The 16,569-nt window shown below is 37.8% G+C and overlaps 1 protein-coding gene across 4 annotated transcripts in view; it reads left to right on the top strand.

The window, feature by feature from the left end:
* fsd1l (fibronectin type III and SPRY domain containing 1-like) overlaps positions 1–16,569 on the top strand; it is a 28,973-nt gene that overhangs the window by 5,007 nt on the left and 7,397 nt on the right. For 2 of the 4 annotated variants that reach the window (XM_051895620.1, XM_051895621.1), the window contains exons 2-9: positions 1,485–1,580; positions 2,558–2,689; positions 4,956–5,057; positions 6,353–6,375; positions 8,375–8,496; positions 11,881–12,090; positions 13,302–13,400; positions 13,936–14,065. In XM_051895620.1, the coding sequence (XP_051751580.1) occupies positions 1,485–1,580; positions 2,558–2,689; positions 4,956–5,057; positions 6,353–6,375; positions 8,375–8,496; positions 11,881–12,090; positions 13,302–13,400; positions 13,936–14,065 (914 nt within the window). Of the gene's footprint in view, positions 1–1,484; positions 1,581–2,557; positions 2,690–4,955; positions 5,058–6,352; positions 6,376–8,374; positions 8,497–11,880; positions 12,091–13,301; positions 13,401–13,935; positions 14,066–15,937; positions 15,974–16,569 lie in introns of all 4 variants that reach the window. The other 2 variants (XM_051895618.1, XM_051895619.1) reach the window with 2 other exon arrangements.

A 16,569-nucleotide genomic window follows, 5' to 3' on the forward strand; every position in this document is an offset into this window, starting at 1 on the left:
GCAGCTTAGTTTCAATAAAAAGTCTTTTTCTACATTAGAAATGAACAGAAATGAATTATTAACATACTTTCTTTTTCCCTCCTTCACCTCCTGAATTACTGTCAGAAAGATGTCTTTTCATTAGGCATCACTTTATCATGTCAGTGAATGCAAATGACTTTCATAAGCTGCTCTGAATCTCTAACCTCTCTTGCTGATCCACAAGCTGACTGGATCACAAACTTCTCCTTTGGCTTCATTTTTCTCCTTTGACCAGAGGATTGTCCTTCCACTGGAATTTGATTAGCTTTGCATATGACCATGTCATGGAAACGTGCAGAGGTGGCGTCACTGCGTTTCTCCTTAAGAGAATCACATGTATCATATATCATGTTTTTGTGTACCACTGCCCTGGTCATGTCAATGATTTTCTCCTGCAGATACTGGTAAAGTCTGCTGTTAATTACAGTAGAACAAGAACACAATATATTTGCTGCTTTGATGCAACTTCTTGTAAAACTATACAGAATCATGTGTCTAAACCCTGTGTTTCACTTGCTCTGTTGAACCCATTATTACGGTTCTGATTATTGGTGTTTAACCAGTAACACATTTTATGATCATTTATCTTTCTAAACCAGTAGTACCTTTAAAATGGAGTGGTGTTGAATGAGCTATACATATGAAATATACATGATTGCAAGTATGCCATGATAACACTCACTGTTTGATGGTATTATTAGTTTTTAAAGATGTGATTTTTCTGGATTGCAAAACAAATATAGACCAATGTTATTCCTGAAGCAGAGAATCGGAGAGGTTTCCACATGAGTGGCTATATAGGACACACCTAACAAGCCTCAGAGGACAGATATGGCTGTATATTAAATTAGGTCAAATGTTTTTGCTTAACCAAAGCTGCATATAAATAGTGCTGTGATTTTAAAAGCGATTTATTGACTAGAAATGCACAATATAAGGAAAATGTGATGTGGATAATGCAGTGACAATATTTTCAAAAATCATCCTGCTAAAGTCTTCTGGTCTTCTTTACATCGCTTGATAGCCTATTTAAAAGTTGAATGCAAAAGTACTGTTTTTGCCTCATAGAGAACATGAAAGAGATTGACAATATACCAACGAGTGGGTCATATCCCATTTAAAAATTATTCCAAAATGCCAAAAACAAAGATAGAAATGTTGACACATACATCAGAGCATGAACAATATGGCTGGGTGGGTGATATGACCAAAATCTTTTACTTCACAATAACGATATCATAATATATATAACGATAGATATTACGCTACCATATTTTTTCTCAATGCCAATTTTAGTGTCAGATAAAAAATGAAAACAAGGCTAACTAATGAAAGTATAAAGCTCTCAAGGAATTATTGAAAGCAAGTAAACAGCAATAAAATAAGAGCAAATAAACAAATGGCAAGAACAAATAAACACAATTGAACACATACAAATGGTAAATGTTTCTTTTCTTTTGCAGGATGCCTTACAGAGGATAATTGCCACATTAGCAAACAAAAATGAGGAGCTCCATAATTTCATTGAAATGCTGAATCACACTTTGGGTCGAGTTCAGGTGAGTCTTCTACGAGCATAAACAATTTACTGTACAAACTTCACAACTCTGTACTGTACACAACACCATTCACACACACATGCTGGTTCTGGTTGGATAATAACAGGTATGAATGTCATTGACAAATAATGTTTATGTCAATAAAGAATGAACATCCTGGAGGGAAGAATCTGTGTGAGGCTATTTGTGTCTACACACACAAAATATTGTCATATATGCAACATGAGATCTCAGGCATGGATTTTCACTCAATTTTTAAGTGTTAATCAAGCATGTGGCAAAAAATCAGCACCGCTTAAGGTCACCTAGTTATGGAAGCCCATTTCTGCTACATCCGACAACCAATCATAAATCATCTGACATAAAAAGTCATAATTATGAGACACTAAGTCATAATTATGGCCTAAGAAGTCTCATAATCGCATAATTTTGACTTTTTATGTCATAATTGTGATTTTATCTCATAATTTACTTTTTGACTTAGTATCTCATAAATTTGACTTATGTCATAATCGTGTTTTTCGTCATAATTTTGATTTCTTATCTGATCATTTCTACTTTTTATCTCATAATTTTTATTTTATCTCATAATTTTGTCATGTCATAATTATGAATTTTATGTTAAAATTATTATTTAGCACAGCATGATTTATAATGCTCATATTGACGAAAGTTAGATGTTGGATGACTGCATGCTGTCGCTAATGGCTGGAGGTTTCCAGGTCTCACTGAAATAAAGAAGTTCAGGTCTCTGTCACTGTGAGTCGCTGCTGGTGTGAGTAGGGCTTAAAGATGGCAAGAAATATCCAATAACTGCTTTAATCACTTTTAAGCACTTCAACGATGCTTATACAATTGAACAATAAGCCACAATATACTTTTATTACTAACGACTAATCGTATGACTGTATCTAATCATTCATTAGTTTTCTGGTTTAAACTCTTTTCCCTTCATCTGAAATGTCGTCTTGTTTCAGGTCAACTCCACACAGGTGGTGTCGGATTTAGAGGAGGAATTCGACACGCTGTACTCCATGCTGGACGAGATGAAAGAGAGCATGACGAGTGCCATCAAACAGGAAACAGTCCGGAAATCACATGAGCTTCAGGTCAGAGTCTTAACCCAATCTACCGCGCACGTTAATGTATCGTGGAAAATGCTTTTCAGTATTATTGAGTGCTCTATGGAAAGATGTTCTTTGTAATTATTCTAAAGACATAAAGAGCCAATATTATTCACAGAAATGAACACATTGTTTTTCTCACACCATCATATTTCAGTCAGGATTACAGGCTTTGATATCAGAGAACTTTGATTGCAGTCAGGTTTTTTGTTTAAGTTTCTGTTAATTGTGTGTGTGTGTGTGTGTGTGTGTGTGTTGGCTGTGGCTGGGCTGCTGATGTCATGCTGCTGTAATGGCAGTATTGTGCCCATCCCTCTAAGTCCACTGAACAGGAACAATACAGAGAGAGAAATGAGCTCAGATAAGTGATTATCCATCAGATCTCTTCCCATCCTTAACCGTAAACACAGCGGCCACCGACAGCTACAGGAACCTCTGTACAGGCTCTTTTTAAGGTTATCTGAAGCTTCTGTGTGTCTTTCATGTTTCTCTTGTTCTTCAGTGTTTTATCACTATTTCTGCCCACATGAATCAGTTTTGTACACCACTATGGCAGTTATGGCTGATAACCAGTCGTGTGATGGCTGATATTATGTACTATTTGGGTTTACAAGATGAATTAAATACATACCTTATTATTATTATTATTAGCAGCATTATTATTAATGCTGGCTTAAACTATCCCAACTTTTAAGCAGAAGGATCTGGATGAAATATTCTGAATGACCAATCCACAATCTGACTTGTGATGCCGTCTGGATCATAATCACACCATGTTCGTTCGTTGTCCAGAGGAGAACTGAACGACTGAATCTGGTTTCTCTCCATTCTGTCACCTGATGGAGTTTGGGTTCTTGCCGCTGTTATCCTCGTCTTGATCAGTCGGGGACTCTTAATATTCAGCAATATTACTGATCTGACTGCACTGACGCTATTGGATGAGAGCTGAACTGGACGATGACATCACTGAACAGATCTTTGGTGTGCTGAGCAGATTTCCTCCAGTTCAGTGGACATGTAGGGTAAAGTGTGTCAGCTCATGTTTCTTTGGAACTCATTTTTTGGTGTAATGTAAAACAAGAATCTGTGGATCAGAACCTCACTCTTGAAGGATCTTAGGATCCTTTAATAGCAACCTGTGTGTGTGTGTGTGTGTGTGTGTGTGTGTGTGTGCGGGATGTTCTCTTGCTCCGGACACAAGTGGTCACTGAAGATGCATCAGACTCAAGTGGTAAAGCCAGGTGCGATTGGTGATGTGTTACAGCTGTCCACTTGTGATCACATGGATCTGCTGAAGAGTTTAGAGTGACTCTTTAGTTTCGTCAGTAGGTCTTTATGGGCGAGTCATTGACTATGGCTAAACAACATGTCATATAGCCTATAACACGCTCTCACATGTTTATTTTTTAACATTTTGGGTAAAATTTACATATGTGGTTTCAACAACCAGATGCATTTACACTTGTCCAGTTTCCTTTTGAATGTGTCTCAGACCTCCTCCTGAAGTGATTTGAGTGACCGGATTTAGGGCCTGTTTATACCTGGTCACTTGCGTTTTCTCTGATGGGATATCTATCTGATCGTGAAAAGACCAGGTGTAAACGCCCTCTGAACCGCATTCAAGACCACAAATAACCACAAATAATCAGAATAATGAAAATTGCATGTACGTCAACAGGAGTGAAGAGGTTTGTTTGTGTCTTGTAAACATTGTACTGAGATTATTGTAAATAATCACATTATTGGTGCACATGTAAACACTGTATCATGCACTGATTGCTTTAAAAACCCAGATTCATTCAGGAATACAGTGAGTGATTTTATGAGTGCATCATTGAATTATTCACTCAACTGATTTCATTCCTGTGCTGCATCAGTTCAGGTGCTGCTGTGGGTTAGTGTGGAGCTCGTCTTTGGTGGAGCGAGTATAGTAACGCTTAATATTATGTCTACCGCATTTATTATACTCGATATTAACTTAGTAACAGTAAATAGTAAATATGGGATATTGCTTAAGCAATTTTCATACTTATTACTCTTGCAGTTGTGCTGTTGGTCTGAATGTCTGGTTTCTGCTTATGGCTGACATGAGGAACAACACGCTTGTGTGATTTTGCTCAAGTATGAAAAACACACAACTGTTTATCTTTTTGCAAGCCTTGAACAGAAAAAAAGATTATACTGTTCAACTGAGAAAAATGAGCCTGGATGTTTTCAGCTCACGCAGATCATTTTAATATCAATTCTCCAGAACCAGCTGACCCAGAGCAGCAGTGCGTTAGAGAGCGCCGAGGAGCTTCTGGAGTTCGCCAACACTGCGCTGCACATCACAGACGAGGGCGAGTTCACTAAGGTACGCTCTTACTGATGTGTTTAAGAGAGGATAGTTACAACTCATGTAATTTATTAAAATGCTGGTTTTGTTGTCTCTTAAAATTCCTGTTTAATTTACTGTGGCTTGTTTAAAGTGCCCCTATTATGACCTTTCATGCTGTGTGTAATAGAGCTTTCAAAGATCAAAGTGGACGACAAATAAACGTTACTGTCTCCTAAAAGAAAGAAGCGTTTCTGAAACGAGTCGTCAGAGTCATCATCCAGAGGATGAGGCTCGCGCTGGAATTGATACTGTAAAACTGTTCATGTATCGAGTGCCGAGGAAGCTTCCGGAGCTGAAATTCAGATATGATAATGGAGAAATGAGCTGATGCTGCAGTGTATATTATGAGAAAATTAAACTGTTTTTAACCTTGGATGCATAAACCTTAAAATAGCATAATAGGGGCACTTTAAAACTGCAAGCAAAGAAAACCAAGAACAAATCAGAAATTATACATACTAATCCTGCTTATTTTCCGGAGGTTGATTTCTCACTTAAGTAATGATAATGGATAACACAAGTCTGTGTTTCTATGATCTGTTAATTAAAATTGAATCTATGAAAAGCTAAAGCTGCGTTTCCACTGAAATTACCCGGAACAATTTTCCCAGGAACTTTTTCCCCCAGACCTGTTGCTGTCTGCATTTCCGTCACGCTCTAAAGTACCGTGAAGATAGTCCTATGACGTAGGACTGCGTGCGACTTTGCAGTTCCCGCTGGATTTCGGCCTCCGCATATACACTTAATAAAGCCTGAACCTCGCCATCGGTCCATCGGTCGTATTTTTTAAACTCATTCGGATAGCAAACAACTTTTACTGCACTTTTAAAAATGGTGGTTGAAATAAAATGCTGCGTGAACTCAACCAATCAGCATGTTCAGCGCTCAAGCCCCACCCCCTGAAAGTTCCTGAACTTTGAAACAGTTCTACCTCGAGAGCAGGGACTTTCTGAAGGGAAAATTTTTACCCGTAACTTCATTTAGACCCTGATCCCTGCGGTCGAAACACACCGAGTACCCTAACTCCTGGGGAAAGTTCCTGCAGTGGAAATGCGGCTTAATGTGTGTACAAAAAAATACAACGATCTATTAAACTGCTCATTAACCTGTGCTTTTTATGTTTAGGGTCTACTTTACCCTCTGTTTGTGCGTGTATATCAGGTCCAGCACTGCGCTGAGCTGCATGCTTTCACTTTACCCGCATGGCGATACTAACGACCTGCTCTTTTTCCTCTCTTCCTCTTTGTTTCACCCTCAATCACTGTTCCAAGGCTGCCAAACAGATCAAAGATAGGTACAGTATATGTTCCACTCTCTGTGTGTGGTTGTGTGTCCACTGCATGAACACTTCTCTTAGGGTGTGTTCACACTTGACAGGTTTAGTTTAATTAAAACGAACTCTGGTGCGATTGCTCTGTTAGTGCGGTTTATTTGATTAAGTGTGAACTCTGGTACAGTTTGACTGAAATATGAACTCAACACACACCAAAGACTCGTAAACGAATTAAAAACATGACAAGATGTGATCCTGTGAAGGACAGAATGCTCAAGCACACCTGGTTCCTCTCGTCACAGGAGCAGTTCAGTACAGGCGTCAGAACCACCGTCTCCTCGCAGAAGATCTGTTTGTGTGTGACAGAGGAATTCCTGCCGCTGTTTTGACTCCTTTACACACTTTTCTAAGCTCTTCGTGAGTTCTCCACTGGTAAAAATACCATCATATGTACACACATACAGTGAGAGCGTTTAGCACACAGCACTGTTTTGGATGCAAGTTCCGTCTCAAAATATACGACATAAAAGCCGTTTGTTTGTTTGTTTTGTATCTTTAGGTGCGGCCTTAAAAATGACAGTGTGAACACTAAGTGAACCAGGACTAAATGCATCATTTTCTTTTTAGACCCAAGGGCACTGTAAGCGTGAACACACCCTTAATGATAGTAATGCCAACATGTGTGTGTGTGTGTGTGTGTGTGTGTGTGTAGGAGTCTGATCTGAATCACCTGTTGTCTGTGTGCCATCTGTGGGTCATTCAGACACTTCAGTCATGCGCTGCGTCCCAAATCGAATACTTCCCTACTATATAGTATGAAAAATATGTCTGAATACATAATACTCGAAAAGGTGAAAAGTCCCTGGATGACCTACTACTCCTGGCGAGATTCTGAAGTGCGCATTTGATGGACACTTCACTATCCCATGAGGCCACGGGAGAGGATTTATGAATGGCATTGAAGCGATGCTGGCAGGTCACATGACAGTAACAATATGGTGGATGTAGTATGTCTGGATTTCATTCATACTACACACATGTACACAGATATACTTTTTTAATGGTCATGAAGTATGTTTCAACCCAAATGTAGTACATACTATACAGAATGTGATTTTGGACGCAGCTATGGTTGTTTTGTGATGCGTGTTAACAAGGATTTTCTCTATTTGCATTAGGATGTGTGCTGAAACTATATTTTATTGAGTTGTCTGTTCAGAATCATGATTCTCAGTTGATCCAGAATGTGCAGCTGTAGTGTGTATCAGCCTCGACGCTCCGTAAACCGACACTCTCCTCATATATAATACACGTGTCTATGGTAGCTTTGCATCCATTGGGAATGAAAGGCTTCTAATGAAAGCAGTGAGGCTGATTACACCGTTCTAAAGCATTCATTAATTATACATGTATGTATGTACAATGGGAATGTTAACCTTAAAACTATGGTGTGCTAAAATGGGCCTGATTAATGAAGTGAAATCTGCTAACAGACTATATTTTCCTGCTATCCAGCACACTAACACTGTTTCACACTGTGACCGAGGCATGAGTGGGACATGAGTACTCCAGTTCTGTTATTTATGGGATACTGTGCCAAATATTCTCTTCAATAACAAAAAAATATATAATGGTCAGGGAAGCTGAGAACTACTGCAGACTTGATCCTCATGAAATTAATTGTGGAGGATGAAGACCAAATTTACATCACATTGATAAATCATTTGCATTGACATTTGCAAATAATTTTCAGCAAAATGCTGTAAAATGCACCGCAAGGAAACTACTATAGATACTCAGAGTTCTGAAGCATAAATTAGCTTTAAATCACTTGACCTACATATTCAGTGGGATCCAAAAATCTAAGAGTACAAAAGTTTTTACATTTACACTGTTAATTTAAAAATAACAAAACTGAATAGAAGAGGTCACAGAAATAGATCCAGGAGTGCTGAGTAACGGTATGACTCAGCTGTATCTACAGTTAAATAACCGTACCGTTATTATTTTGCTCTTATAGGGTCACGATGGCTCCTGCCTTCCGCTTGACGATGAAGCCCAAAGCCACAGATAACATGACCCATCTGATGGTGGACTTCAGTCATGAGAGACAGGTTCTGCAGGGCCTCAAGTTCCTCCCCGGTAAGATAATTACTAATTGGTTATTTCGCTGCTTGTATTACCGGATCGACCTCTCTTGCGTTTGAACCTACAACCTTTCAGTTACCAAACGCCATCTGCACCCTGATACAAGAATCGAACACAGCGGTGTCAAACTCCGGCCTAGTCCACACGTACACGAGGATTTTTATAAACAGTTTTTCCTCCTTCGTTAAAAAAAAAAAAAAAAAATCTCATCCACATGAAAACGGCCAATCAAAGCCCTGTTAGCACAGTTATTAGCAGTGATATTTTGGCTACGTCCATCATTGCACAGACTCGCCTCATGTAAACACAGGAGATAACAGCGCACACTCCGACGTCACAGGACAAAATCTCCGGTTTCACAGGCTACACGACAACACTGCAACCGGAGTTTCTGAAAATCTCCACCCTGGCAGGAGTTTTTTAAAAAAGCTTTGGTTTTGCTGACCTGATACTGCGTTTGCGTGTGGATGAACGCATAGAAAAGACGGCGGTTTTGAAAACACCCGTGTTCGTGTGGACGAGCCTCAGTTTATCTTCAACCCTCATTAAACACACCTGATCCAGCTCATCAAGTCCTACAGGTGTGACACCCCTGATCTAACATAACATGATCTTTACATGATGATTATGATTCTTACCATCATAGAAATGTTTCCACACCCAAAAGATACTAACATTCATTTAGAGGAATGTTATTGTAACACTTATAATCTAAAAGGTTAAAGGGTTAGTTCACCCAAAAATGAAATTTCTGTCATTAATTACTCACCCTCATGTTGTTCCAAACCCGTAAGAACTTCGTTTATCTTCAGAACACAAATTAAGATATTTTTGATGAAATCCGAGAGGTTTATGACTCGTCCATAGACAGCAATATAATCAACACTTTCAAGGTCCAGAAAGGTACTAAAGACATCGTTAAAACAGTCATGTGACTGCAGTGGTTCAACCTTAATGTTATGAAGAGACAAGAATACTTTTTCTGCTGAAAAACAAAAGAAAAATAACGACTTTATTCAACAATCTGTGTGGAATGACATGAGGTTGAGTAATTAATGACAGAATTTTCATTTTTGGGTGAACTAACCCTTTAATATTACATGTTACGCCACTATTTCAAAAGTACACTCAAATATTACGTGTTGCGTGTGACTGATGTGTTGGCATGAAAAGTTTGCAAACCTGTGACAAGTTATATCCAATCTTTTATTTTGTGCCAGCTAAACAAAACCCTGCTGAAAACTCCAGCTAAAACCAGCCTAAGCTGGTCAGCCTGGTTTTAGCTAGTTTCAGAGGGGTTTTGGTTAGCTAGGAGACTGGGAGGCTGGGAGACCAGCTTAAACCAGCTAAGACCAGCCATCCAGCTTAGGCTGGTTTTAGCTGGATTTTTCCTGTTCCTTTTCCCAGGTATTCGTGCAGTAGTCCCGGTACAACACCTATGTTGCATTAAATGATAAACCTTATCAGAGTTCTTGATTAAAGATGCATTGATGTCAAAGGACTACAAGAAGCATTTGTTTAAGGGCCAGATTTAATAAACAAGGCAAAAAGCATGAGACCACAATCCCATAAAAGCACTGATGGGAGTGAAGTTTCTGCGGGTGAATGTACTAACGATGCACACATTAAAGGACACAGGCGCAGCATCTCATTTCATGACCAACACAATCGACTAACAGCAGGTCAAATCAGTGTAGGGTCGCAAACAAGCAGAGCCTCTACTGACAACACAGGTGAAGCAAATTAAAAATAACGTGGCTTGGAAAATGATATGTTTGGATAACGTCTTCCTCTGGCATTCTGAATAAATGCAGACGAGAGGAGGAGACCACATGCTGTTCTCTGCTCTTCCTCCTGACCTTAAATAATGCCCCAAATACCAGTAAACTGACTACCACAAAATCACGTTGCATGATAGAAAATCACGTTGCATGATTCATTTACTTGCTCTCCTCTCATAAATGTGAAAGCACCTGAAAGGGAAACTCTTACAAATACATATGCAATAAGGTCAGCCGCAGAAATAACCGTGTACATGCCTTTTCAGCGCTTCAGTAAACCCTGACAGTAGTTCTGTCCCAATCAAAAGAATTAATCATTTAGATTGTATTTAGATTTTGAACTCATCTGTGGTTCATAGGGTGACGGCACTGACCGCTTGTTTGACCTGCTCTCGTGCGTTCAGATGTGTCATGATGACTCCGGGGTCTACAGATGCACCAAATCCAGACATTCCACAGCATTCCTCAGCTCTGACATCATCTTCTTACTAAATATCATCTCACTAAACGCTTCAGTAGATTTCTGCCAAGTCTTATCTCTCATGTGCCACCCCTGATATAGACTATATTCTAAGTCTCTGCTTCTGTGTCCTTATGACACTAAATGAATATTAATTTGCTTACACTGACATTCCCAGGTAATTTTCCCAGACTGTGCCGTTTTAACATTTGCACAGATATCGTTCCCTTGCCTTGTAATATTCATTAAAAATCATTTGTAGATTGAGTCTGCACTGAGAGCTCTCCTCTTCAGATCATTTTAACACTTAGCATTCTCAGTGCATTGATTGGATATTTCTTACATGAATGTAAGTTTGATTATCCTAAAATCACTGAGATTTGTGCAACGCTGCAAAATTCTTCTGCTCGATTTACTTGAATAAATGAGAGACACATTATTTGCCAACTTATACAGAAATACAAACACAGAAACTCAAAAGTTAATGTGTGGAGATTTAACACCACACATTTTCTGATTTCCTGACCTTTTAACATTGTCTGGCACATTCTGACACCTTTCCCAGTTTGAAATAGTATGAGCTGCTATAAATATGGCAGATCTGTGTTTAATGCGAGCAGAGAGGATCAGAGTCACGTACAGCGTCGCTGCGACAGAGAACGTGAAGACTGCTGTTATTTACGACTGGATGTTATCTTTGGACGAAGGTCTTTAACAGGTTATTCAGGATACGGGATGATGATCTCACACACATGACATGATTTTAGAATATATTTTTACTCTCTGTTAATGTGACCACCTGCTTATTTCTGCAGGACGCAGATGTGATTTTACGGGATAATGCGGGACACGTGATAAATTTACAGTGTAAATATTGATTTATATCAGTCGGTAAGCCTACTTGCCATCACGTTGGATGAAAACATGTTTTAAATCACCAATAAGCTTTGTTAATTGTGACTGACACTGAATTTGCACAGGTTCGTGACCTCTTCAGTCTACTAAATATAATGAACTGAGTAACAGGCTAGTAGGTAAAAATCATTAAATCCTCAGGTGGTCCTCGAGGGAACCATCCATGTGTGATGTGACTCCTTCAAGATAATCCTCAGTACGCTGTTGTGATCTTCCCCACAGTGCCCAGAGCCCCGGAGATCGTGCTCGGAGACTGTGTGGTGATGGATAATGAGGTGACCGTAACCTGGAGGATGCCGGTGGAGGACAGCAAGATCGACCATTACATCTTAGAGTACAGAAAAACCAACCACGAGGGTCTGCCGCGGGTGAAGGACGAGCAGTGCTGGGAGGTGCTGGACGACATCAAGACCACTGAACACACCCTACAAGGTGCTGAAGCTGTGTTGATCATGTACTAGTGATGTGAGGAGTCATTGACGACGGGACGTTGAATTATTAGAAAATAAAGCACACCTGAGGAGGTGATGCTGTTACACCTCAGGCTCGGGTAATAAATTCTAATAATTCAACGGCCCAGATTCACTTATACGACGGTTCCCACACCTCAAGACATTGTTCAGATGTTGTATTTCAGGACATTTGTCAGGTTTTTGTCTTTAAAACGCTCTTGTGTGTAGGACTAATTTCTTACGCATCTCATCCTACTCCTCCGTTGATAATTCCAAAACATCATTTTAGAGCTATAATAGAGGCTTGAGCCATCGACAGCAGAATAATGCAGTTATTAATGCAGTTATTAGATAGAGAGAGATGAAGCATCTCTCAACAGTGTTCAGCAGCAGCGTCTCTACTGATAGTGAAACTGTAAGTTTATCTGCTTCAAGAACAGCGTGTGTCTGTACTGTGTGTGTGTTTGAGTGGGAGAGAGAGAGTATGTGCTTTCCATGCATAATAAAACGTAATTTTGTGGCAAAAAAACATGGAAATAATTTGTCATTTTTATCCCATTGTATTTATTTGCTTGGTCAGTGTCGCTGTGTGTTTTGGTTGTTTTGCTGTTGTCGGCTGTGAGGACCTTTAAAATAAATAACTGAAATAGTTTGGCGAAGTGATATGAAGATCTGACTGGAACTACTTTAGCGTGTGTTTCCCTGAAAATAACTGCACACCTCAGAACGTTCCTCAACCAATCAGATTCAAGCATTCAACAGCCCCGTAGTATAAATACTCTTATAGGTTTGTTTATATATTTTAAATTAGATTTTATTGTTTATTTTAATTTTAGTTAAAGTTTTAATTTTTTTGTCTTTTTGTCATTTTTATTAGTTTTTTTTTTTAATGTGTCTATATAGTTTTTAAGTTTTAGGTTATTTAGTTTTAGTTATTTTACTACTTCAACTCAAATTAAACAAAAATTAGATATTTTACCTTTGCAACTAGCTGAAATGAAATAAGTTTAATTTTTTTCTGTTTTATTTTATTTTAGTTAATGTTTGTCTTATTTCAAGTAATGAAAATATTTTTTTATGGTTGTAATTTTAGTTAACAATAATAACATTAGCAGTTTAATACTCTATATATTATTGTACATTTCACACTTTTATGCATGATGAAAACGGTGTGTTCTGTTCATTCGGCAGGATTGAGATTTGACTCCAAATTCATGAACTTCCGGGTACGAGCGTGTAACAAAGCAGCCGCGGGCGATTATTCAGACCCCGTCACCTTGGAAACTAGAGGTAGGGTTGTGTATTAAAGTATGGAAAATCATTTTTCATATATATATATATATATATATATATATATATATAATCAATTTGTTTGTTGATTTTTTTTTCGAAGGTGTGGGGTCATTTTTCAAAAGTGACAGTAAAGACATTTCTAATGTTACAAAAGATTCTATTTCAAATAAATGCTGTTCTTTTGAACTTTATAATCATCAAAGAATCCTGAAAAATAAAATTGATCAGTTTCTTCAACTGTTTTCAACACTGATAATAATCATAAATGTTTCTTGAGCATCAAATCATCATATTAGAATGATTTCTGAAGGATCATGTGACACTGAAGACTGGAGTAATGATGCTGAAAATTCAGCTTTGATCACAAGAATAAATTACACTTTACTATATATTCACAAAGACATTCAAACATTTTAAATTATAGTTAGAATATTTCACAACCGTATAGACCCCGAACTTTTGACAGCAGTTTTATTAGTAAAGGAGAATGTTCCTGGATTGTGACGTTGATGTCCGTGTCTCTCTGTGTTAGCGTTTAACTTCGGCTTTGACTCCACGTCATCTCATCTGAATCTGAAGGTGGAGGACGGGAGTGTGGAGTGGGATCCGCAGGGAGGGAAAGGCCTAGACAGCAAAGTCAAAGGGAAGGAGAACAAGGGCAGGTAAGAAGTTTCAAATATAGCATCATTCTTTCATTGAATCAGCCGTGGATGAGATTGAACAAACATGTTTTAGCACTCTCAGAGAGACACTTTCTGCTTCAGCAGACAGACACCGTACATCGTCACTGTCGGGTGGAAACCTCGTATTTCATCATTTTTATTTACTATTGGTCACGCTTTACATCGGTCTGTGGGTTTTGCAAATTTTTAACCAATGATAAGTATTAAAAAGAGCTTGTGACTAAACCTCCTAACTCTATTGGATCCTCAAACTGTCAGTCAAACCTCATAACTCCGCCCACCTCTATCATGAATGAAATGCCACACACACTTTGTCTCTGCTTGTTTGCAATGCAATGGTAAATAAAGAACTGGTTGTTTGAATAAGCACAGTGTTTTCTTCACTCTAGAAACATTATTTATATAAAGGCTGATGTTTTGTGTATTTGAGGAGTGGAGGAGAGTTTCTTAGTCTACCATTTGTCATCGAGTCACAGCCAGTTGTGTCTTAAATATAACATGTGAGTAGCATTTCGTCTTTAATGACATGAGATTTTGTCCAAATGGCAGAAAAAAACTGAGCTTCCTCATAGCGACAGTAAACTTTATAACCTGTAAGTTGATGAAAGCGTAATGTGATGCACTTACTGCCTCAGATGAGCCTTTCTAATGAGGGACAAAACACACATATGTCCGAAATTCACTGGTCAAAAACCTCATGACTCCATTTGAGCTTGATTTTGGTACAATGTTAATAATATGACAAGTGCAAGTGTCTGACCATATATAACAGCACAATATCAACTTTGACAATGCAATGTTTAATTATTTATAAAGTACAGTGTTTTTTTTCTTCTGGATTTTCTGGAAAGTAACTTTTTTTTTTAAATACGAGGTTTCCGACAGCGATGGCGTGTGATGGTGTGTGTGATCAGTCAACACATCAGTGTAATGTACTGCACTGCTGTTATTGTTAACACGAAAACTGTTAAAACCGTTTTTGCTAATTGAAATAAAGCTGAAATAAAATAAAATTATTCTATAAAAACTTAAATTTAAATGAAAATTAGAAATGTGGCAACTAACTGAAATATGTTTCTCAATGTACTCAAATTACTAAAACTAAACTGAATTTAAAATTATTTAAAGCTATATAGAAATATTTATTAAAATAAATCACAAAACAAAATTACTAAAATTAAAATTAAAATCTAAAAAAAAAAGCTAATTAAAAATATACTATAACAGTATATAAATAATACTAAAATAACCCTGAAATGATAACGTGAATAATTACTTTCCCTTCTCTGTAATTTTAATCCCGTCCCGCTCTGAACAAAAGCAGACGCGCTCATCTCTGTGATTTCCACAGACCTCACTCATGCGGTGTTACGAGTCTTTTAATGCTCACTTATAATTAACACTGCTACTTTAATAACGCTGTTGAAATGAGTCTTTAGCAAATCTCACAATCAGTATATATTTGGTAACACTTTATTTTAAGGTGATGTAGTTACATGTACTTACTATAGTAATAACAGTAAATTATGCATAATTACAAGTAACTAACCCTAAACCAAACCCTAACTGTAACTCCATGGTAAGTACATGTAGTTAATTAATATTACTCAGTACTTATTTGAGTAATTACAATGTACTACGTCACCTTAAAATAAAGTATTTTTTACTATACATTATAATGCTGTAATCCCTAAATTATCTATTAGCATTTAAAATGTAGTTTAGTGTTTTCAGTTGTGTCAACAACAGTGTAGAGTTTTAAAATCTGCCAATTATCAGTTATTGGCATTAACGTAAAAAACATTATGGGTGCATCCCTAATGCTCTTGTTTTTCCTTCTCCACCAATCAGCAGTGCACATTTCACCAATCTGAAGAACATGTCCAGGTGACGTGTGTCTGTTAGCTCCTCCTGACCGCTGCTGCTGGCTTATCTAGAGCCCTTCTTTCAGCTCCGCTACGGGCTTTGTGTTCACTAAGACTGATCTCAGCACAGCGTTTCATGAAAAAGGATCACTTTAATCTACTTTTTATCCTTGAGTATCTCCATACATTACCTACAAGATTATAACAAGATTAATTAGTGCTCAATTAATTTATCTAAATTCATGTGTGATCCTTATTCATGAAATGTGTGTTCTTCTGATGGGGTTTCTGTGTTTCTAAACTGAGTGCTCTTGGAAATGACAGGATTGATTACGGATTTTGCATGTGCCACTTGTGTTACTAAAAGTAGAATATATAAATAGAATATCTATCACATGATATGTTTTTGTCTTTTTGTCAACTGTTATTATAATGATTCTGACTAAAAATTCAACCATCTTTGCTATCACCTCCCTCTTTGAAACTTTGTAAATGTTTTCAAATGATGACCTAAATTTGAGTTGTGCAACTTTTAATTCAACTTAATACTAAATATAAAGTTGCTTTTCCATGCTCACATCCTTATGACTGTGGTGAGTAACCCTTCGCCTGAAATCA

The sequence above is a fragment of the Ctenopharyngodon idella genome, chromosome 5 (assembly GCF_019924925.1).
Source record: "Ctenopharyngodon idella isolate HZGC_01 chromosome 5, HZGC01, whole genome shotgun sequence".
Lineage (NCBI taxonomy): Eukaryota > Metazoa > Chordata > Actinopteri > Cypriniformes > Xenocyprididae > Ctenopharyngodon > Ctenopharyngodon idella.